General features: G+C 44.1%; 1 protein-coding gene across 1 annotated transcript; it reads left to right on the top strand.

Moving 5' to 3' along the window:
• The first annotated feature begins 6,931 nt into the window (after positions 1–6,931).
• Positions 6,932–20,394, top strand: F7 (coagulation factor VII). The gene is made up of 8 exons (XM_050950258.1): positions 6,932–7,034; positions 10,111–10,271; positions 10,624–10,648; positions 10,739–10,852; positions 13,758–13,898; positions 17,435–17,541; positions 18,639–18,759; positions 19,853–20,394. The coding sequence occupies exons 1-8, from the start codon at positions 6,932–6,934 to the stop codon at positions 20,392–20,394; spliced, it is 1,314 nt and encodes a 437-aa protein (XP_050806215.1).
• The last annotated feature ends 1,964 nt before the right edge of the window (positions 20,395–22,358 follow it).

The raw sequence follows: 22,358 nt of genomic DNA, 5'->3' as shown, positions 1-22,358 counted from the left end.
TTTTTGGGGGGACCAGAGTGCCCCAAAACAGTCTAATTTTTTGGGTGGTGGCAGCTTTACCAGGTCCAAGCTGGTAACTTATCTTGGAGGTTTTCATGCTAACACCCATATTTTGGACGTTAAGGTCCAAACTGGGAATATGTTATGACACCCCCCTGCCTGCAGCCAGCTCTGCACCCCGTGCCCACAGCAAGCCCCTGCCAAACCCCCTGCCCTGTCTCCAGCCAACCCCTGCCACACACCTCTGTGGCCCTGCTCAAAGCCAGCCAGCCAGCCCCACACACAGCCCTGCCCGCACCAGCCCTGAACACCCTGCTCGCCCTGCCCACACCCAGCCCCGCACCCCCTGCCCTGTCTCCAGCCAATCCCTGCTGCACCCCCCTGCCTGAAGCCAGCCAGTTCCGCACTCCTCTGTCTCCAGGCCTCTCAACCCCTGCTGCATCCCAATGCGGCCCTGCCTGAAGCCAGCGCACCCCACACCCCCGTCTCCAGCCAGCCCTGCACCCCTTGCCCTGCCTGCAGCTAGACCCTACTTCCAGTCAGCCCCTGCCCTGCCTCCAACCAGCGTCATGTCCACTGCTGCCCTGCAGTTCCCAGGGTAGTAACCCTGCACACCTGCTTCAATGAGGGGGGCAGGGAGCAGCTGGGACCCACACATGTGCACACCTGCAGGGAGTGGCAGGGACCCACGCATGTGAAATGGCAATCATTAATAAGCAATCAACAGCATATATGATGCAATGTACATAATATATAATTGTATTATTTATATAGTTATGGAAAGTAAATAATACATGGAAAAAACAAAAGGCTTTTTTTTTTACACTTTTTTTTTTGTAGTCATCCCTGCCAGGGCCCCACTGAAAATGTTCGAATTGGGCCCCGCACTTCCTAAAGCCGGCCCTGCAAATGACTGCTTGTCAGCTGTCCATGTGTGTCCTTCATGATCACCTTAACTTTCTTTTTTATGCAGAATGTGACTGGGCAGCAGGGACCCCACAAGAGTTTAAAAGAACACTTCTTTACTTTTTTAAATCTGTTTTTCCCACACTTCTTGTTTCCTATATGAACGGTGTACCTCACAGGTTTAAGGGATACCAACAGAAAAATGGTCATACTGGGTCAGACCAAAGATCCATCTAACCCAGTAGCCTGTCTTCTGACAGTGATCAATGCCAGGTACCCCAGAGGGAATGAACAAAACAGGTAATCATCAAGGGATCCATTCCCTGTCACCCATTCCCAGCTTCTGGCAAACAGAAATTAGGGACACCATCCCTGCCCATCCAGGCTAATAGCCATTGATAGACCTATTCTCCATGAACTTTTCTAGTTCTGTTTTTAACCCTGTTATAATCTTGGCCTTCACAACATCCTCTGGCAAGGAGTTCCACAGGTTGACTGTGTGTTGTGTGGAAAAAATACTTCCTTTTGTTTGTTTTAAACCTGCTGCGTATTAATTTTGTTTTGTGACCCCCTAATTCTTGTGTTATGAGAAGAAGTAAATAACACTTCCTGATATACTTTCTCCACAACAGTCATGATTTTATAGACCTCTACCATATCTCCACCCCCTTAGTTGTCTCTTTTCCAAGCTGAAAAGTCCCAGTCTTATTAATCGCTCCTCATATGGAGCATTCTGTACTCGTAATAATTTTTGTTGCCCTTTTCTGAACCTTTTTCAATTCCAGTATATCTTTTTTGAGATGCACATCCACACACAGTATTCAAGATCTGAATATTTTCTGTCTTATTATCTATCCCAGGGGTCTGCAACCTTTCAGAAGCAGTGTGCTGAGTCTTTATTTATTCACTCTAATTTAAGGTTTTGCATGCTGGTAATACATTTTAATGTTTTTTAGAAGGTTTCTCTCTATAAGTCTATATATTATATAACTGAACTAGTGTTGTATTGTAAAATAAACAAGGTTTTTAAAATGTTTAAGAAGCTTCATTTAAAATGAAATTAAAATGTTAATCTTACGCTGCCAGCCTGCTTGGCCCGCTGCTGATCTGGGGTTCTGTTCACCTAGGCGGCAGCAGGCTGAGCGAGGCCTGCGGCCGGGACCCCGGCTAGCAAGGGTCTATCAGCCAGAACCCCAGACCAGCAGCAGGCTGTGCGGGGCCGGCGGCCGGGACCCAGAGGACTGGGGGCAGAGGGATGGAGTCAGGGCTGGGTATGTGGAGGGGGTGTAGGTGTCAGGGCAGAGAGGGGGCTGGGTATGGGTGGGGGTGCCAGAGTCAGGGCTAGCGTTGTGGGGTAGAGGGGGATGAAGGAGTCAAGCAGAGGGCTGGGTATGTATGAGGGAGGTACAGGGCTCAGGGCAGGGGTCTGGGGGTTGTGCGGGGCTCAGGACAGAGGCCGTAGTGTGCGCGGGGGAGTCAATCTCAGGGGAGAGTGCTGGGTGACTGCCCTCCTAAGAACTCCCAACCCCGCTGCTCCTTGTCCCCTGACTACCAGCTCCTGGAACTCCTGCCCCCAACTTCCACCCTCTATCTCAGCCTCCCTGTTCCTTGTCCCCGGACTGGACCCTATCCCCTACCTGTCCCCTGACTGCCCCGACCCTTATCCACACCCCCGTCCCCAGCCAGACCGCCGGGTCTCTGATGCCTATTCAACCATTCCCCACCCCCTGACACGACCCCCAGAACTCCCAACCCACGCAACCCCACACCACTCCCTGCCTGCGCCAACCCCTCTTCACACCCCTGCCTCCTGACAGGACCCCCCCAGAACTCCCAACTCTTACAGCCCCCCCAGATCCTTGTCCCCTGACCCCCCCCACCCTAACTGCTCCCCCAGGACCCTCCTTGCTCCTGGTCCCCTGACTGCCCTGACCCCATCCACCCCTTGCCCCCTCACAAACCCCAGGACTCCCACCCCCCATCCAACCCACCCTGCTCCCTGTCCTCTGACTGTCCCCAACCCTTATCCAACCCCCCCCCCCCCCAGCCCTGGGCCCCTTACCATGAGGCTCCACACAGAGCTAGATATGCTGCTAGGTGGGATCACACAGCCCCGGCCCTCAGAGCGCTGCACGCATGTCAGCAGAGCTCCAGTTGAACAGTGAGAGTGTCTGCCTCCCCGTGGAGCCAAACGCTGCCCCGCGGGAGCGTGCAACCCCAACCCCCAGAGAGCTGCGCGCGGCGGCAGGGCTCCAGGGGAGGGGAGAAGGCAGGGGAGGGGCCAGCAGCTTGCTGCGCTCGGCCCGGCACTTCAGCCCGGGAGCGCGGACCCTACGGCTTGCCGTGCCGGGAGAGTGGGGCCATTTGCCCACCCCGTGTGCACAACTATGCTTCTGCTCCCTGCCCCCACGGGGGGAGCAGAAGGCAGAGGAGAGCGGGCCTGCTGGGCAGGATTTTTAATTGCATGCTGGAGTCCTGGAAGGCTCCAGTGTGCTATTAAAAATTGGCTCACGTGCTGTCTTTGGCACGCATGCCATAAGTTGCCGACCCCGATCTATCCGTTTCTTAATGATTCCCAACATTCTGTTGGGTTTTTTACTGCTGCTGTACATTGAGTGGATGTTTTCAGAGAACTATTCACAATGACCTCAAGATCTTTCTTGAGGTGCAAAAGCTAATTTAGACCCCATCATTTTATATATTTTGTTGGGATTATGTTTTCCAATGTGCATTACTTTACATTTATCAGCACTGAATTTCATCTGCCATTTTGTTGCCCAGTCACCTAGTTATGTGAAATCTTTTTGTAGCTTTCACAGTCTGCTTGGGACTTAACTATCTTGAGTAGATTTGTAACATCTGCAAATTTTGCCACCTCACTGTTTACCCCTTTTTTCCAGATCATTTATGACTATGTTGAATAGGACTGGTCCCAGTATAGACCCCTAGGGGACACTACTATTTACTTCTATCCATTCTGAAAACTGACCATTTATTCCTACCTTTTGTTTCCTATCTTTTAACCAGTTACCAGTCCATGAGATGACCTTCCCTCTTATCCCATGACAGCTTACTTTGCTTAAGAACCTTTGAGGGACCTTGCCAAAGGCTTTTTGAAAATCTAAGTATATTATATCCACTGGATCCCCCTTGTCCACATGCTTGCTGACCCCCTCAAAGAATTCTAAGTAGATTGATGAGGCATGATTTCCCTTTTCAAAAACCATGTTAACTCTTCCTCAACAAATTATGTTCATCTGTATGTCTGACAATTTTGTTCTTTACTATAGTTTCAACCAGTTTGCCCAGACTTACCGGCTTGTAATTGCCAGGATCACCTCTGGAGCCCTTTTTAAAAGTTAGCATCACATTAGCTATCCTCCTGTCATTTGGTACGGAAGCTGATTTAAATGATAGGTTACAAACTACAATTAGAAGTTTGCAATTTCACATTTGAGTTCCTTCAGAACTCTTGGGTGAATACCATATGATCCTGGTGACTTATTATTATTCCAAAACCACCTCTAATGACACCTCAATCTGGGACAATTCCTCAGATTTGTCATATAAAAAGAATGGCTCAGGTTTGGGAATTTCCCTCACATCCTCAGCCGTGAAGACTTATGCAAATAATTCATTTAGTTTCTTCACAATAGCCTTATCATCCTTGAATGCTCCTTTCTCTTCTCAATCATCCAATGGCCCCAGTGATGGTTTAGCAGGCTTCCTGCTTCTAATGTACTTTTAAAAAATGTTGCAATTACTTTTTGAGTCTTCAGCTAACTGGAGTTCCCTCCTGCAGAGAGGTATCCTCAGTGTGAGAGGATACCACAATATCATCTTGAAGGAGAGTCCCAACTAGGGGATCGTTTCCCTCTGCTCTTGTTGGATGTTCTCCTTTCCTGAGACTTCATCCTCCTCAACAGCACAGAGAATGTCAGACTGGGGGGTGGGACCATTCTACTGTGTCTCGGAAAGTCTAATCTATGTACCTCTGTCTCCCTTAGCTCCTCTAGTTCAGCCACACTGGTCTCCAAAGCCCATACATGGTCTCTGAGGGCCAGGAGCTCCTTGCGCCAAATGCACACATACACCACTTGCCCATAGGGCAGGTAATCATACATGCTGCATTGGGTAAAGTAAACTGGATAGCACCCACTCTGTTGCTGAAAATGAGAGAGAAAATACTTGTAAATGTCACTTCAATCGCACAGAATGTTCAAAAGCCATGACATACCATTACATGATATGTTATAGATTTTTTTTAACAACATCTAATTTAGAAGTAAGTCAAATAAAGTAGATGGGAATCCATATAGTCTTAGTACACAGAAGTATATAGAAATGCTGGTTTGTGAAGCCAGCTTCTTTTTTTAAGTAAAAATGTTAACAGGGAGCTATATACCCAAACATCTATATTTTCTTCCAACTGGTCCATTACGGAGGGTTAGCAACAAGACTAAATGTGGCACCAAGCAAGTGCTCCAGCTAATACATAGTAATTAATTCCTACTCTAGGGCTTTTTTGTGTAAGTGCCATCATTTTTACAGGGTGAGTCAAAGAAGTCCAAAAAAAAATGTCATTGCATGTGGTGCTAGATATAGAAATATCAGATACATGTCCTTGTGCTCTCACTTGCATGACAGGAGTATATTAGGGGAGGGAATGGGGCATGAAGGGGACTTCCAATAGTGGAGGGGTGGAGTATTTTGGGACTCATTCTATGTTATAACTTCTCATGTCTTCCAGCAGTCAAACTCCCTCCTTCTTCCCTGGAACACAACCCATGATTAGCCCCTGAAAATCCTAGGAAATGAGCTTTCTGGGAATTAGCCAGATTCCAATAAACAAAAGATGCCCTAAAAGGGCAGTTTTTTCTATATTGTAAACCAGATGTCCAAAAAGGATGTACAGCACTGTACATAAAGGCTAAGTTACAGGAACAGTGTAAATAATATGCAAATACATGGGCTGGCATCTTAGACTTTTCACATGAGAGAGATTTCTTCTTTGCTAATCATTCATGACTTCTGCAGGGACATGATGAGAGCTGGCAATAGTATAAAAACTGCTCTTCCCTTCATTGCTGTGACATGCCTGGAAGAGCTGCATTCCTTTATCCTAAATAAAATGAAGAATAGACTGGAAAATACACCAGGCCCTGTGGAATTCTCCAATCCCCACTGACAAACATGCTCCTAACCTTGCTGATATCTTAGTTAAATCTTTACTCAAGAATTTTGTAAACTATGTGTTCTGATACCACTAGCCCTTGATATACATGAACTCGTAGGAATGCTTATTTCCAGATACAACTTTATCTGTCGATTCAGTCAAACCACTACAATTATTAATGAAATGGAATTTTGCTCCACTTCTTTTCTTTCCAATATAACTTAAGTTCCTTGTGTGGTAGTACATAGTGATAAGGTACACAGCTCCTTCACTGCAACAAAGAGAGAACAAAGCACAACCTAGTACTTCTTGCCAGTTAATTAGTGTCACAATATATATTAAGTCTGTCAGCGGTTCGGGGTTTCCACTGGGGACCAAGAAGAAAAAGAACTTGGTACATTTTAAAGCATCAACAATGTGACCACATTCAAAGACACTGCAAATCTGTACCTTGACCCCAAACAGCCTAATCTTGGCTTTCTGATTCATGTGCAAACTTCTCGGATGGCTCTGTACAAAATGCAATGTTGTACTATTCAGGCTGAGGCTTGTAATTTGGCACTTACGTTTCACATTTAATAGCCTTCTGGATTGTTAATAAGAACACACTGCAACATTCACAATAATCAGCATGGCCTTTTCACACTAGGAATGGGAATTCCTCTCAACCAAGATCTTTGCCTATTTTTAAGAGAATGTATTGAGGGATTTGTTTGTACATTTCTTCATGAATAGAATTATTTGCATGAGTTTCAGCTCGCTCTGTTTAATGACTCCCCAACCCCTCCTCCAGGTCAAAGCCTCTGAGACAGAGCTCTTTAGCCATGCAGTTCTTGCTGAAATGTCAACATGATATTGGGACACTGGCTTTTCAGTGTCATCATGGTTTCCAGACACTACTTGGTTTTGCTTCTCTGCTTTCTGCTGCTGCTTCCTCTTTTGCCAGCTGCAGGTATGTCCCGGAAACAGCTGTAATGATGATTATAATATTGTTAGTCAAATGATTTTCTTGTGAAGAGTGCTGGATCGTCCACAGCAATGGCTGTACAAAAAGATTACTAATGAATGTATTCACGTCTGCACAGTGTTGTAATGTGCTCATTGTTTTGATTGGAGATTGTGTTCACGCATTTATTGTGTCAATTGGGAAAAATTGTTTCTAGGCTCATATGTGTAAGTTATCTCACCATACACAAAGCTACAGACCATCAACTGCCTGCCTACTAGATGAAGCCAGCAGGAATTCAAGCCTATATGTGGTATTTTAAAAGCAGAGAAGCAATGATCAGGCGTTCTCATTCAATCCACAAGAATTTACAAAGGGGATATTACAAACAATGTATTGTAATATGAGGGTGAACCAAGGCAACTGAAAATCAGGTGCCTGGTCTTTAATATGTGCCTCAAAATCAGCTCCTAGGGAACCAAAGGGCACTAGTGATCATAGAACTCAGACTATCCACAGACTGGCACGCTTCAGCAACGGTGGTCAAACATTTTAGAAAAAAATACAAAAAAGAAAATTCTCAGATGATTCCAATAATCTCCATAGTATAGAGGTATGGGTGTGTGTGTGTGTGTTTGTGCCCTTAGATAGATAGGTATTCCTATACTTTAATAAATTAACAAGGACAAATGCAGTAAGAAATGCAAAGAATTAAAAATAACAATACTCAACATACTGAAAGGATAAAACCTGACATGAACATAAGCAAAAGACATTGTGCTGCGTGTAATGCAGCAAATACTGTATAGAAGGTAATTATCATGGTAGGGGATCTATTGCAGGGGTTCTCAAACTGGGGGTCGGGACCCCTCAGGGGGTCACAAGGTTATTACATGGGGGTCACGAGCTGTCAGCCTCCACCCCAAACCCTGCTTTGCCTCCAGCATTTATAATGGTATTAAATATATTTTAAAGTGTTTTTCATTTATGGGGGGGAGTCGCACTCAGAGGCTTGGTATGTGAAAGGGTCACCATTACAAAAGTTTGAGAACCACTGATATATAGTGATCCCTTCTGTGTTTTTAAATGAATATATATTTTAATGACGTTAATGCTGATGTGGAGGCTGGTAGACCAGGAGACTGAAGTCCTCTATTATAAGTATCATGATCAGCGCAAACTTGCCCACCCCTATCCCATCAGTGTGGCTCGGCACTGCCCTGCAGAGATATCTCCAAGTGCAAGACAGTTCATTCTCCATTAGGAATTATCTTCCAAGTGCAAGACAGTTCATTCTCCATTAGGAATTATCTTGTCGAGGAAATGGATTGGAAGTACTCTGCTCAAGCTCCAGCCTCTATCCCCAACTTTGCCCACCATCCCAGAGTAGGTGCATGTTTTTGCCAAAATGCTCAGAAGTGGAATAGTGAGCAATATTGTCATTTAAATTGTCATCACAAGGCTTCAGAAATGTTTATTTAATATATGGTAGAACATTGTACACCTCACAGACTGACTATTCTTACAGTCTACTGTGTAGAGATTCAAAATACACTGACCTGCATTATTTATGATCAGTTATCGTTATATATCAGTTTAGGATTTGTTTAACAATAGGGCCTAAAGGCACCAGTAAGGACTGGTTCTCCACTACACCACAACCATAACTCTCTTTTTAAAAAGAAAGTTCACATTATTCACAAACTGGTGTAGACAAGAGATGTGCTGTCTTGAGTACCACTCCAGTCCGACTTCTGCTCTCCTTGCACATTAACCCTGGCTGAGACTGCCAGGAAGAGCGCCACATGGTACTGGTTTGCTACATACAAGCACCTCTAGCTGGTGCAAAGGCATGGCAATTGGGCGGTTCTAGGCATTTTGCTGCCTCAAGCACGGCAGGCAGGCTGCCTTTGGCAGCCTGCCTACCAACCTCGCGGCGACCAGCAGAGCACCCCCAGTGGCTTGCTGCCCCAAGCATGTGTTTGACTTGCTGGCAATGACTGGCTCAGAATGGAAACTCATCCTGCTCTCCTTTGCCGGCAAAGATATTGCCATGGCCCAGAGTCTTTTCAGAAGAAAAGTAAGTGGGAATAAATTAGAGCAGTTGTTCTCAAGCTATGCTTTATGGACCATTAGTGGCCCGTGGACTCCGTCCAGCTGGTCCAAAGAAGCTAAGAGTAGATGAAAGCAGTGGGGAATGGAGTGGGGGTAGTGGTGGAGGGGATTGAGAGTCTGGAAAAGTTGTGATCCATCCAAAGATCTTTATCTTACCAAGTGAGTTTATATGGAAAATATAGTAAAACACAAGGGTAGGCAGATAAATTGGGTAAATATGAGAGGCTACATGCCACTTGTCTAATTCTCAGCAGTGTTGTTGTTTGGCTGCCAGAACTAAAGGAAATTCTGTTCTACTTTTGTTTAAACCTACCATGTGGTGCATGGTAAGTCTTCATTAATTATTTGAATGCAGAACTGCTATAATTCTAGAATCACTACCACTTTCTCAAAAGCTTTGGCCTACATAAAAATTTAGGCTCGGTCACTTTACTTCATGTGCAGCAGGGTAGGTAAATAATGTCTCTACAAAATTGTGCAATGTTGCACAATGGGAATGTGCTTGGCCTGGCCTGGCCTGCTCTAAACATTGTTGCAAACAATTTAAAAAGTAAAGGAAGCTGAAATCTCATTGGCTTATACTAGAACTTTAGCGTTGCAAACACCTCAGGAATGGAGGTTGTTCATAACTCCGAACAAAATGTTATGGTTGTTCTTTCAAAAGTTTACAACTGAACATTGACTTAATACAGCTTTGAAACTTTACCATGCAGAAGAAAAATGCTGTTTTCCCTTAATTTTTGTAGTAGCTTACATTTAACACAGTACGATATGGTATTTACTGGGGGGGGGTAGGGGTGGTGGTTGTTCTATGCTGCTGCCTGATGTGTACTTCCAGTTCCAAACAAGGTGTGTGGTTGACTGGTCAATTCCTAATTCTGGTGTTCATAACTCTGAAGTTCTACAGTACTTTATTTCTGGAGAGAGAAAATGTGTGTGCAGAGTTCCAATTATTTCAATTTTTCAGTCTTCTTAAAGCAGGATCAGGCAAACAGCTTGCTGAAAAGACAAAGAAGAGCGAATAGCCTCTTTGAAGAGTTAAAAATAGGATCACTACAACGGGAGTGCTTTGAAGAAAAGTGTTCGTATGAGGAAGCCAGAGAAATCTTCCAAGATGATAAAAGGACAGTAAGTCAGGGGTAGCACTGGCTCAGGGGTCTTCTGTTGGCCTGATCTTTATCTTGCATCTTCCCATCTTATTAGTAGAAACATAAATGGATTTTGATCCTTAAGCCCTGAGAGCTGAAAAGTGTCTAATACAGTACTTTTGTCTTACAGAGAGCTGCAAATTAATATTGTGTTAAATTTTAGGCATGTTCCCTAAGTAGCCACAACTTTATTCAGCCTTCAACTATCCATGTGCTAGACCTCTATAATTTGTTTGTGATGGTATTAGACAATGTATTTATGCTTTGTACATGAAATGATGCATAATATTGTCTGGATAATTCCTTATGCCTTTTTTGCCTCTTTCTTCCAGATGGAATTCTGGCAGAATTATGTTGGTATGAGAATTTTGTGTGTTCTAATAATTACCGAAATTGCTCCATTGGAATCCTTCCTGTGAGCCTTATTGATACTGTGTGTTTTTCCAGATGCTAACCAGTGTGACTCTGACCCCTGTCAGAATGGTGGGACATGTGTTGACCAATTTCAGGCCTATGTTTGCCTTTGCCCTGAGGAGTATAAGGGCAAAAACTGTGAAAAAGGTCAGTTATTAAATCTTTAAAAAACAAACCACTATGCAAATGCTAGCTGCTCTGATAAATACATTGCTACCAGTCCTTTTTAAAATTAACAAACATTATTACTGGGCATTGTTCTAGCAGAAAAGAGGTTGCTGCCACTGTTAAAACTGCTATGTTTGATAAAGCATTCAGCAAACAGGTATTGCAGTCACTCTTCACAGTAGACACGTAATCATCAGAGTAGATCTTCTAAGAAGTTCACTTTTTCAAGCACCTGAGAGAAAAGGGGCATTTTTCCAACTGAATTATGGTAACCTTTTGCCTTAGAAATATGGTGTCATATTTGCAAATGACCATCAGCTCAGGATTAAACAAAGACTGTGAAGGGCTAGCCAACTAGCAGTTTCCCCTCCCTTGTTGGGGAAACTGCTAGAAGAGGGCCTCATCCTCCCTGACTGAACTAACCCTGTTATCTCTAGACTGATTCTTGCCTGCATATTTATACCTCCCTTGGAAATTTCCACTACGTGCATTTAATGAAGTGGGTATTCACCCACGAAAGCTTATGCTCCAATACATCTGTTAGTTTGTAAGGTGCCACAGGACTCTTTGTCACTTTTTACAGATCCAGACTATCACAGCTACTCCTCTGATACTTAAAAACTAAACACACGTTCTAAATCCTAAATTTTATCAGGCTGTGCAAGATTTGAATCAGTTTTTCTTGGCCTGTGGGACTTTGCAAGCAGTTCACAGTTCATTCTAACTAGTTAAAACCATCCCTTCCTCCCACTTCAAGGAGACTTCTCTTTGTCTTCCAAATGATTTTGTTTCCAGATGTTGAGATGGGGAGGAGAGAGAGGCCCTGTGGTGATGCCACTGTCCCTCATTTATACTTTTCTCCAGGTGCTGGAAAAAATCCATGCTGTGTCATGGGATTTAGGTAGCCCTCATGGTGTAGGTGCGCTGCTGACCATCCTTCATTATGAATTGCAACTTTTTGCTTGTACCTTTTGTCTACCTGAGGTTTGGCATGTAAGGCCGCTGTTTGCAGTTTCTTTGTCCTCTCTGAGGGGCTAGTCTGTGGACATTTCCCAGACTCTCAACATGTTTCAGTAGCAAACGTAGTAAAATCTCATAACAATATCAATATGTAGCAAAATCTCATAACATCATATACAATGATGATGCATACAGTTCAACAGGACAGTAATGGTCAGCAGATTATGATTTTCCAGTGATACCTCACAAGGCATACTTTTACAATTATGATAAATCTTTGTGCAAAGGAGTGACCATGATATTATATATGGTCACAGTGTGTAAATACATGCACATGAAAACAGTCCTTGCCTACACTTTCATTAAAAGAACAATGGACCAGAGCCAATGCCTGGTGACATCAGTGGGAGTCTTTCCATTGATTTCAATGAACATTTGATCTAGCTCTATATACTGACTATTGAATTTACTACATAAGTACAATGTAGGCCCAGAGGAGGATCAGGAGCTTGTCTGATCTAAATGGGTTGCCTCACTAGTGGTTTTAATTACTGTTAAGCATCTGTAATAAGGCATCCATGATCAGTCCAGCCTATATTACTCTCACCTCCTACAACCCTTCCCATTTCCTGCTCCTGCTTCTCTCCTGACTACTAGCTCTGTCTTCTTGGTCCAGTCCTAACTTTTTTTGCCATCTTTTCATGCTGTCCCACACTAGAACAGCCTCTTAGTCAATATTTGCAAGGTTCCTTCTCCACCCCCTTTAAAGAACTTGTGAAAACCAACCTATTTGCTAGTGTTTCCCATCTGGAATATCCACACAACCCTCCATACTTATTCTGGTTGGTTAGTTGGTTGGTTTGTTTGTTTTGTTTTGTTTGTCCCACATGGTAGCAGCTCCTGTCTCTGGGGCAGGTACATTTCAAAGTACTGGATAAATAATTATTATTCTAAAACACTCATAAATGTTCAGCCATTCAGACAGCTTGAATTACCAACCATTCAGACATGTCTTTTCTCCAGAAGAGAGGTCTGCAGTGGATTATCCTATGGCCTTCCCAGTGCGCTGCTGTGGGTGAAAGGAATACAGTGGTTACAATTTTTAAATAGCAAAGAGTCCTGTGGCACCTTATAGACTAAGTGCATCCGATGAAGTGGGTATTCACCCACGAAAGCTCATGCTCCAATATGTCCAGGGGTGGCTCTAGCCATTTCGCAGCCCCAAGCACAGCGGCACGCCGCAGGGGGTGCTCTGCTGGTCGCCGGTCCCGCGGCTCCCGTGGACCTCTTGCAGACGTGCCTGCGGAGGATCCGCTGGTCCCGTGGCTCCGGTGGACCTCCTGCAGGCATGCCTGCAGGAGGTCCACCAGAGCTGCCTGCCGCCCTCCTGGCGACCAGCAGAGCACCCCCCGTGGCATGCCGCCCCAAACACGCACTTGGCGTGCTGGGGCCTGGAGCCACCCCTGAATATATCTGTTAGTCTATAAGGTGCCACAGGACTCTTTTCTGCTTTTACAGATCCAGACTAACACGGCTACCCCTCCAATAATTTTTAAATAGACATATTTGACAACAGTTACCATATGGTTACAACAGTGATATCCTATTCTAATTATTGTGACTATTGCTCTATCTCAGATATCATATTGTGGTAACTGTTGATAAATGCTAATTATTTTGAATGGCAGTCACTGTATGATATCTGGTGCATTTTTTGATCCTTTAATTTGTGCTAGAGTATTTAGTTCCCTGTCCTGTACAGCTCTGTCATTAATATTTGCCTACCAGAAGCAGCTTTCTCTATCAATATATCAACGTTACTGAGTTGCAGGTCACTCTTGGTCAAAATTTATGAACATAATTGACTCGAGTTAAACACAAGACACCACATTCCGGAACTAATGTGGTCTTTTCACGTATTTAGGTCTGAATGACAAACCGACGTGCATTAATGAAAATGGTTACTGTGAACATTATTGCATTGACAGTCCAACCATGATACGACAATGCTTTTGTGCAGAGGGTTACGTACTAGCAAGTGATGAAGTGTCCTGTACTCCCCAAGGTAAGGTGACTACTGCAACATATTTGATGGGTCACTTCTTTTTACAGTTGTCTCATGTCAATTCTTATCCAATGAACAGATGCTTTATTTTAATATATGAGTCAAGACAGGAGTAATCCTCATAAAACCAGTGAGAAATCTATGCTCTTTTTTACTACTGAGTAAGACCAACAAACTTGGGTACTCTTCTCTAGGGAACAGCACTCATCTGAAGAGATAACAAACTACAGCTGGGTTTTTAAAGTGGGGGAGAAATTAATGGGTGCCAAACTCCCTCGGAGAATCCCTATCTAAATTATGTCATTAGTGCAGCAAGGGATTGAATGCATCAAATTGCCTCTTCGAGCACAAATCTGGGTACCATGAGATTATGTGGCCTCATGAGTAACTGCATCTATGCTCTTTTTTTCAAGTTGCTATATAATTATGCTCCAAAACATCAGCTTTTATTTTCAAAATATTAAGGGGGAGATTTTCAAAGCTGAAATGAGAGCCAGGCACCTAACTCCCATTTACTTTCACAAGGAGTTGGGTGTCTAGCTGCCCTTTGTGCATTGGTAAATGTCCCCCTGTAGCTCTTATGACCACAGTGGAAACCTTCAGAGTGTGAACTGAGCGCAAATTGCTGCAGTGGTGCATGCTTGAGTCTACAGAATGCCCGGAGCAGTAGTTCTGAGAGGAGTGACTTGCTCCCATTCATCTCACCGGGGTATTGATACTGAAGACTAATGGTAACAGTTGAACAATTGGGGTGTAAACACTGGAAATTATTTCACTAAGAAACATCAGTCCAATCATATGCTTCTCCATTCTTGGCGGTTGCAGCAGGTATTGGAGTGGGGGCAGTTGGTTTCTGTTTAGGGTTGTCGGGATGAGGACCAAGGAATTCCAGACTCACCACAAACCTCTGACCCAGCCAAAATGGGGAAGAAAACAAGATGTTTCCCTTCCTCAGTGCCCAAATAATCAGTTGTCTCCTTGATTCCAAAAAATCAAGACCGCCTTCCTTGCCTTCCCATGTAGCAAAAGTCCCTACCCAGCTGTCAGACCCTTCAGCTCCTTCTGACAACTTCTACAATGCCATTATGCATTTTCAATACCAAAATCCGCATCACATTTTATTGTTTATAAACTTCATGTGCCCCTCAGTATATTTGAGAGTATGACTAGATTGCAATTAAGCAACTGTGGCTGGCCTGGATCAGCTGACTCAGGGGTGGCTCTGGCTATATGGTGTAGCCATTCAGGCTAGGGCTGGAGTCCCAGAGCCTCAGCTGAACCCCGAGCCCTGAATCCACAGCAATTTTATAGCACAGCAGCCTGATCCACAGTGAGTCTGTCAGCTGACCAGGACCAGCCCCAGATGTTTAATTGCTGTGTAAATGAGCCCTTGGTGACATTACCCCTCCTGAATGATTAGAGTTAGATGAAAAGAGATTGTTAAAGAAGTAAGCAGGAAAGGTAAAAGGTAAAACAATGGCCTAGAAGATGCACCCCAGAAAACACTCAAATACAGGAGCCAGGTTTATGGCCTATCCTGGCTACAGAGATGTTTTACAAAGGCTGAGAATCTGGAGATCAAAAGACACCAATCTGTTAACAGAGCTACCCTACAGAAAGGGATGGGGAGAAAGGGCTGTCAGGTGCTGCAGGAAGACACAGGCAGACTGAGAGTCAGGGATCTGCAGCAGGCATGCTGTAACACAGTCCCTAAATACAATGAGAAGCACCATGGCTGACTTATGTCTACTTATGGCCTTGAGGGGAAGGCCGAGTATAGGTGAGGCAGTTGGAGTGTAGGCCTCCGTTCTTGTAAATCTACTTTTCTGAGTACTGTGCACCTATGGGCAAAATAAATCCTACTTCTTTTGGGGAAGCTGCTTCTGTGGCCCTACTTACAGGTGCCCAAGGGAAACTCGTGCAGATATCAAGCCCATAGGATGTGCTAGGTGTCAGGGTTGGCAATCAGAGAGGTGCCACCTGGAGACTCAGTCAGGGAGTGATTGGATCGTGGAGTCTCACCTCAAAGAGAAGTGGAGGTACAGGCCCGTCACTTAAAAGGGGAAGTGATGAAGCTACTAGTGAGAGGACAGGGGGATATCTCTTCCCCCCCCCCCCCATGGCTGCCTTTAGGTGTGTGTAAGTGTGGCGCCTTTTCAAGCATATTATGCACTTGATAAGAAGAAGTGTATGACTCAAATTTCCATATGCGGCTGGAGAACGAGCCCACCTCACACTCACCAGTCAGTGGCAGCTCCTGTGCTGCAAGGCTGGGCCTGGCTCTCTGCTCTGGGCATTGCAACATGGCACAAAGGGTTACATAGTGTGGTGACCCCGCACACCATGTCACAACACCACTAACTCAAATTTATCCTGGCTGCCCCTCCATCATGACGGAGGGGTGGCTGGGCCAGACCTGAATGGCACTGTGACTCTGTATGCCAGGTTGCAACTCCTGCAGTGAGGAAATGGGCCCCACCCCGTGCGCCAGGACCATCACTGCAGAGTGAGTGCGGTGTGGCCTTGCTCTCCAGCCTCCTCCCCACACCGTCCCCTGTGGCTTCCCTTCTGCTCTGAGCTGGGTTTAGGGTTGCAGTGCAGGGGCAGAGAGTGCGGCAGGCATGATAATCTGTGAAATGGGCAAGCCACCGTGTATAGCTGAAGGTGACAACACCAATGACCCATCACGTACGTCTCACCCTAGCTGCAAAACCTGGCTGTGCCAGTAGAAAGGGGTACACTAGGGGGACTGGAAGGTCTCAGATGGGTCAGCCTACCCAGGTACTGTGACAACACTGAACACTGACCATTTGGGGGCAGCACAAATTATATTGAATTTAATGCTCAAATAAATCAATGAGATACTAATTGTGTTATTTATATTCCTATTTAATTCATTAACAACTAATTTACCTGAGTCTGTCTTGGAATTTCCTGTCTGCTGCTTCAGGAACAAGAATTGACTTCCTCAGAGTGCTGCAGAATCCTGCAGGTTTTAGATGCCGCTTGTCATAGAGGACATGGGGCCTTGCTTCCTAAGTGGGTAGGAGACAGGACCTCTCCATGTGCACCTCAGGAGGTCAGCAGTTTTGGAGGGGGAGGGACAGGAAGTTTAGTAGCAGCAGATCAGGTGTCATGGAGGATTCAAAGAGAGCCCCTTTTCCTGCTCGCTTTAAAAGATCATCATGAAAACCCTGGAGGAATTAGAGGGGCACTAAACACAGTATATCGATGCCTTTTCCGGAGCCTCCTGTGGTACCTGAGCGCAACTTCTTAACCAACTGGTCTATGTTGTAAGGCAACACCACTTGTGGGCAGTGTCCGGTCAGAAAAAAAACATTTATTCACTGGGCGATTTAAAATACGCTGTGATTAGGAACACCACTAGACTATTGGCTGAATTCTCTGCTGACATGTCTCATGGAGGGAGTTTTCTGGAGTAACCCTAACAGAGAATTTGGCCCTGTGTGTTTTCCAGTAGATTCATTGTATTTATTCACACTTATTACTGTGATTTATTTATTATTTTTTCACAGTGGATTACCCATGTGGGAAAATACCTGTTTTGACAAAGCAAAGCGCAAGTCCACGGGGGAGAATTGTAGGTGGTTATGTCTGTCCTCCAGGTGAATGTCCATGGCAGGTGAGTTTTCTATTTCATTTTTTGTCATCAACTGAGTCCTTGGGAAAGGGGCTGGATGGACAGTGCTGGATAACAAACCCCTCTGTTCAACCACAGAACAGCTAAGGCACAGCAAAAGGTAATGCAAGCTCCCACCCACTGCCACCCTCTGCTGGAGTGACTGCGTTTCCAAGCATGAAATGGCAATTCAGCCTCCTCCATGCCCTGCCCATCCAGTCCTTGGCCTTATTGCTGAGATTGCCCACAAGCCTGTCGGCCGTAGTTACTGGGATGTGAACTCTCGGGCAAAATAGGCAGAATCAATAACGTATGTTAGCACCATTGTCCCATGGAAGATTTTTTTCCCCTCACACTTGCCATGCAATTGGTGCGAATGATGTGTTCAAGCATGAGGGAATAAAATAAAGAGAGAGAGAGTAGCAATGCAAAACTCTCCCTAAATTCTGTGTGTACAGTAGCCAAGTTGTCAACTGTCTACTTTGGCGCCAGGCATGAAGTTTCTTTTTCGGCAAATAGGACAATGAAACCCTTTATTTCAGGACTAATAATTTTAGTAATTTAGAGGCAAACACATTCCTGTGAAAGATTTAAATTCTGAAGAGGCAAAGCACAAGACATACAAACGTTGCTAAGATCTCAGATGCTGATACCTTTACTCTCGCAGTGTACCTTCTTCCAAGAGTAGTCCTGACGTGATACTTTTGCTTGTAGATTAAGGAGCTACTCAGCATGAGCATTTACAGCCTACTTATAAATGTGTTTGTATCTGAAGCTGGGATTTTCAAAGAGCTCTAAGGGAGTTATGTGCTCAACTCCTATTGACTTTCAACAGAAGTTGGATGCCTAGTTCCAGTACCCCCCAAATTACTTTAAGCCTGAGTTACTAAAATGATTAGTCTAAAAACCTAGACCCCCTTGGGCTATGCACATTAGTCCCTGCCTTGAAGATCAAATGGTAACTTCACCAATCAACAGTTAGGAAAATGATGACTACACATGGTCCTTGCAGGCTAAGTAAGATGAATGTTCTCTGTAAATTCTACAGAATTTCAGGTCAAATAAATTGGTGTAACGTAAGTTTCTTTTGCATATTTCAGGCTCTGCTAATAGAGAATGAGAAAGCAAAGTGTGGGGGTTCCCTGCTGGGACCGAGCTGGGTAGTTACTGCCGCTCACTGCTTAGAGTACACACATCCCGAACAGCTCCGAGTAAAGCTGGGTACGTCTTTCACTTGCCTCACTTTTTCAAACTTTATGGCCCAAAATTTGTTGTCAGCTTCGCTTGGGTAAATCCAGAGTGATTCCTCCCAAGTCAGTGGAGTTATGCCACATTTACATGATGTGACTCTGCAAACATATGAAAGGGTTAAATACAACCAATATCTGTCAAAAACTGATTACAAATACAATGGCCAGGAGCAGTTAGCTATTCCTAAATGTCCTCTCGGCCATAATGTAAATCTCAAAAACCAGAAGTCTTACAAAATGACAATTCCACGGTTGGGATCAAAGTTGATGAATTACCCCCATTGTAATGGAGATGGGCGAACAGATTAATTAGAACAGAGTGCAAAGGTGTGAATGGCGTCTGCTTCTGCACCCTGGAATCCAGCCTTGAGAAGGGTTTGGGGGCAGTGGCAGTCAGGGCCAGTTAGCAGCATGACTCCAGGAGGAACTCTGCAGTCAAGGAGTGGTAGAGGAAAGGTTTTCTCCATGGACAATCAGCGTCAACTCCTCAGTCCCTCCTGTTCTTGACCCACTCCCTCATTGGCCCATGGATCCTTCAGGGTGTGGGGGAAAGTGGGGCTCATGCTGTGGAGGTGGCACTCTGATTTCTTCTCTCCCACTGCTGGGAAATGCAGATGCCAGAGGAGTTACTCTCAGGATGAATTTGGCTCCCAGTGTGTGGTACTTTGGTTATATATATATATATATATAACTTAGTCATGGAACCTAGTCTAGTCTTTTTCTATGCCAGAATTTAGTCCTGGAACAGCCAAGCTGGGTAGTTCTAATGCAGTAATAGGCCCTCTTGAAGCTGCACCCTTACCCTGCTTGCTTCTAATGCAATTCTGTCACTGAACCCTATTCCACGTCTTCTGTCAAGGGAGAAAGCTGGAATGAAGGAAGAGACTCTAGGAGAAACAAGTACTGTCTCGGCTGAACCACAGAAAAGCAGGATTCAGTCGTGGCCGCAGAAATGTACTAAGAAGAGAAGAAATGTCAGCTTAGTGATCTCCTTCCATAAGAGCTGTGTGGAGTTAAGGAGCTTACTATTTATGTGAACCTGACAGGTTTAATTCCTTTTCTAGGTGAATACAGAATAGACCATGAGGATGAAGGGGAGCAAGAAAGGAAGGTTTCTGAAATCATAATGCATGAAAAATATATTCCACAAAAAACTGACCATGACATTGCCCTGCTGCGCCTGGAGGCGCCTGTTAACTTCAGTGATTATGTGGTACCGATATGTTTGCCTGAGAAACAGTTTGCAACATCTGAGCTGTCCTCCATTAGGTTCTCCACAGTGAGTGGATGGGGGCGTCTAATAGAAGGAGGTGCAACTGCTGCTGTTCTTATGAGAGTTGATCTGCCACGTGTAAAGACACAAGAGTGTATACAGAAGGCCAACTTAAATATTACAGAAAACATGTTCTGTGCAGGAGACCTCAGTGGGACTAAAGACTCCTGCAAGGGGGACAGCGGTGGACCTCATGCCACAAACTACAAAAACACCTCGTTTCTGACAGGGATTGTCAGCTGGGGGAAGGGGTGTGCTACCGAAGGCACTTACGGGGTTTACACAAGGGTGTCTAAATATCTCGAATGGTTGAATAATCACATGGATTCATAAGCTGACAGGCTTCCTCTAATCAGAACATTTCCAAATTGTGAGTTGTCTTCGAGTCTCACCTGGGACACTTCCCTGTTTAGCATTCTTTCTGGAGCTTAAATAAATTACCCACACATTTATATAATGATTTGAAACCAATCTCTTTCCTGTTCAGTCACATTAAACTCATTCACCTGGCTGCATTGTTTTGTACATTATTTTAAAAGAGGAATTACTCTGCAGCAACCTTTTTGAAGGTTGTAACATTTATAAATTATATTTCCATAACCTTACCTTACATCACAGTTGCAAAGGCCAAAGTCAAATCTTCATATGAGTGATCTGTCCTAAGACTCCAGAACCAAAGAAATGGGAAAAGATTCTTTCCAGGTTTCTAAGTCTTTACTGAGGATTTAGTTTCATTTTTCTTACATCAAATAAAATAAAGTAATATTGCTAATAATTATAATATTGACCCATATTTGTGACTGGTACATCTGACTTTAAGGTAACTTTGCTCTGGTATAACATTATTATATTATGAGAACAAAGGGAATTGGAATACTTATTATACAACAACAGTGTTCAGTCTGTGGCTTTTGTCATTTGTGTGTGTAGAATGATACATTTTCAGGCCAGAACCATTATGTTCTGACCTCCTACATAGCACAGGCTATTGCTGCTTGCATGTGCCAATATTTGTTCTCACATGCAATTGATAGTATGCGAAAAATTGTGAATGTACAATGAGAGGCTGCACTGTGGTCTCTTTGAAAATATGTCTCCATATGTCATTATGAAGGCAACATAATATATTAAGGAAGAAAGGTAGATATAATAGATCTGAATTTTAGAAAATAATTTACTCTCAAATTAATTCAAATCAGTCTGAATAGGGGTACTGTCACAAGGACTGGCTGAAGAACAGTAAATTAATGATACATGGTAATTCACTGAGACGGGAAGACATTTAGGGGGGTTCTGCAGAGATCCATACCAAGTTGGGTCTCGTTTTATTTAGCATCTTCATTAATGATACAGTATATGGATCACATTCAAAACAGCAGATGCCGTTAAATTGGGAAGAGCAGAAAATTCCAGTAAGGACAAAGAGATAATGTAAAGGGACCTAGAGAGATTTTTAAAAATGGAAGAAAATAATGAAGGAAGATCCAGCTTGGAAAAATGAAAACTAATACATCTAGGGGAAAAGATAATCCAGATCACAGATATTTAGTGGTGGCTGAGAAATCTGGAAAGTAATAATGCAGAACAGGCCTATAGTGACCAGCAAAGAAAGCACAACTTTGCAATGAGGCACTTAATAAAAACAACAATCCAGTTCATTTTGAGATTCTAGAGACAGGACATCTTGGAGCAGAGCGTTAATAGTTTCTCTATGTAGGGCTCCATTGTGAATGTGATGTTAACTTCTGGCCTGCTCATTTACAGAAAGATACTGACAAACTGGAGGGTATTCAGAAAACAAGCAGAATGACAAGGGGGCTAGATGGACGGCTTTACAAAGGACGTTTTAACTACAATTCTAATATCTTGGCTAAATAAATGATTGAGGCAGAGTGTGAAAGTGGGCTCCCAAGGTATCAAAGGTGTGAACTCAAAGGAAGCAATTGTTTAATTGGGTTCTACCTAGGTGCAATGGGGTGAAACTATCAAAAGGAAGATTGAGGCAAAATATCCTGACAAATTTCCTGACAGTGGGATTTGTTCAATTGAGATATAGTCCCCAAAGCATGTAGTGAAAACCCCATCCCTTGTGATATTTAAAGCTTGACTGGACAGAAGTCTAGAAAATAAGTGAAGAAGTATAAGAAACAATCCTGCACAGCCAAGAGTAGGGATTTCCTTGAGGACCAACAAACTCTGGGGCATCTATAGCACTTCCACTCCTGATGCTGGAAGACAGAAGGAAGGGCTCAGCTTTAAAAGATCTTTTTCTGGACTGGGGGATGGGGCAACAGGTA

The sequence above is a fragment of the Gopherus flavomarginatus genome, chromosome 1 (assembly GCF_025201925.1).
Source record: "Gopherus flavomarginatus isolate rGopFla2 chromosome 1, rGopFla2.mat.asm, whole genome shotgun sequence".
NCBI classification, from domain to species: Eukaryota; Metazoa; Chordata; order Testudines; family Testudinidae; genus Gopherus; species Gopherus flavomarginatus.
This window is presented reverse-complemented; position numbering and strand designations above follow the sequence as displayed.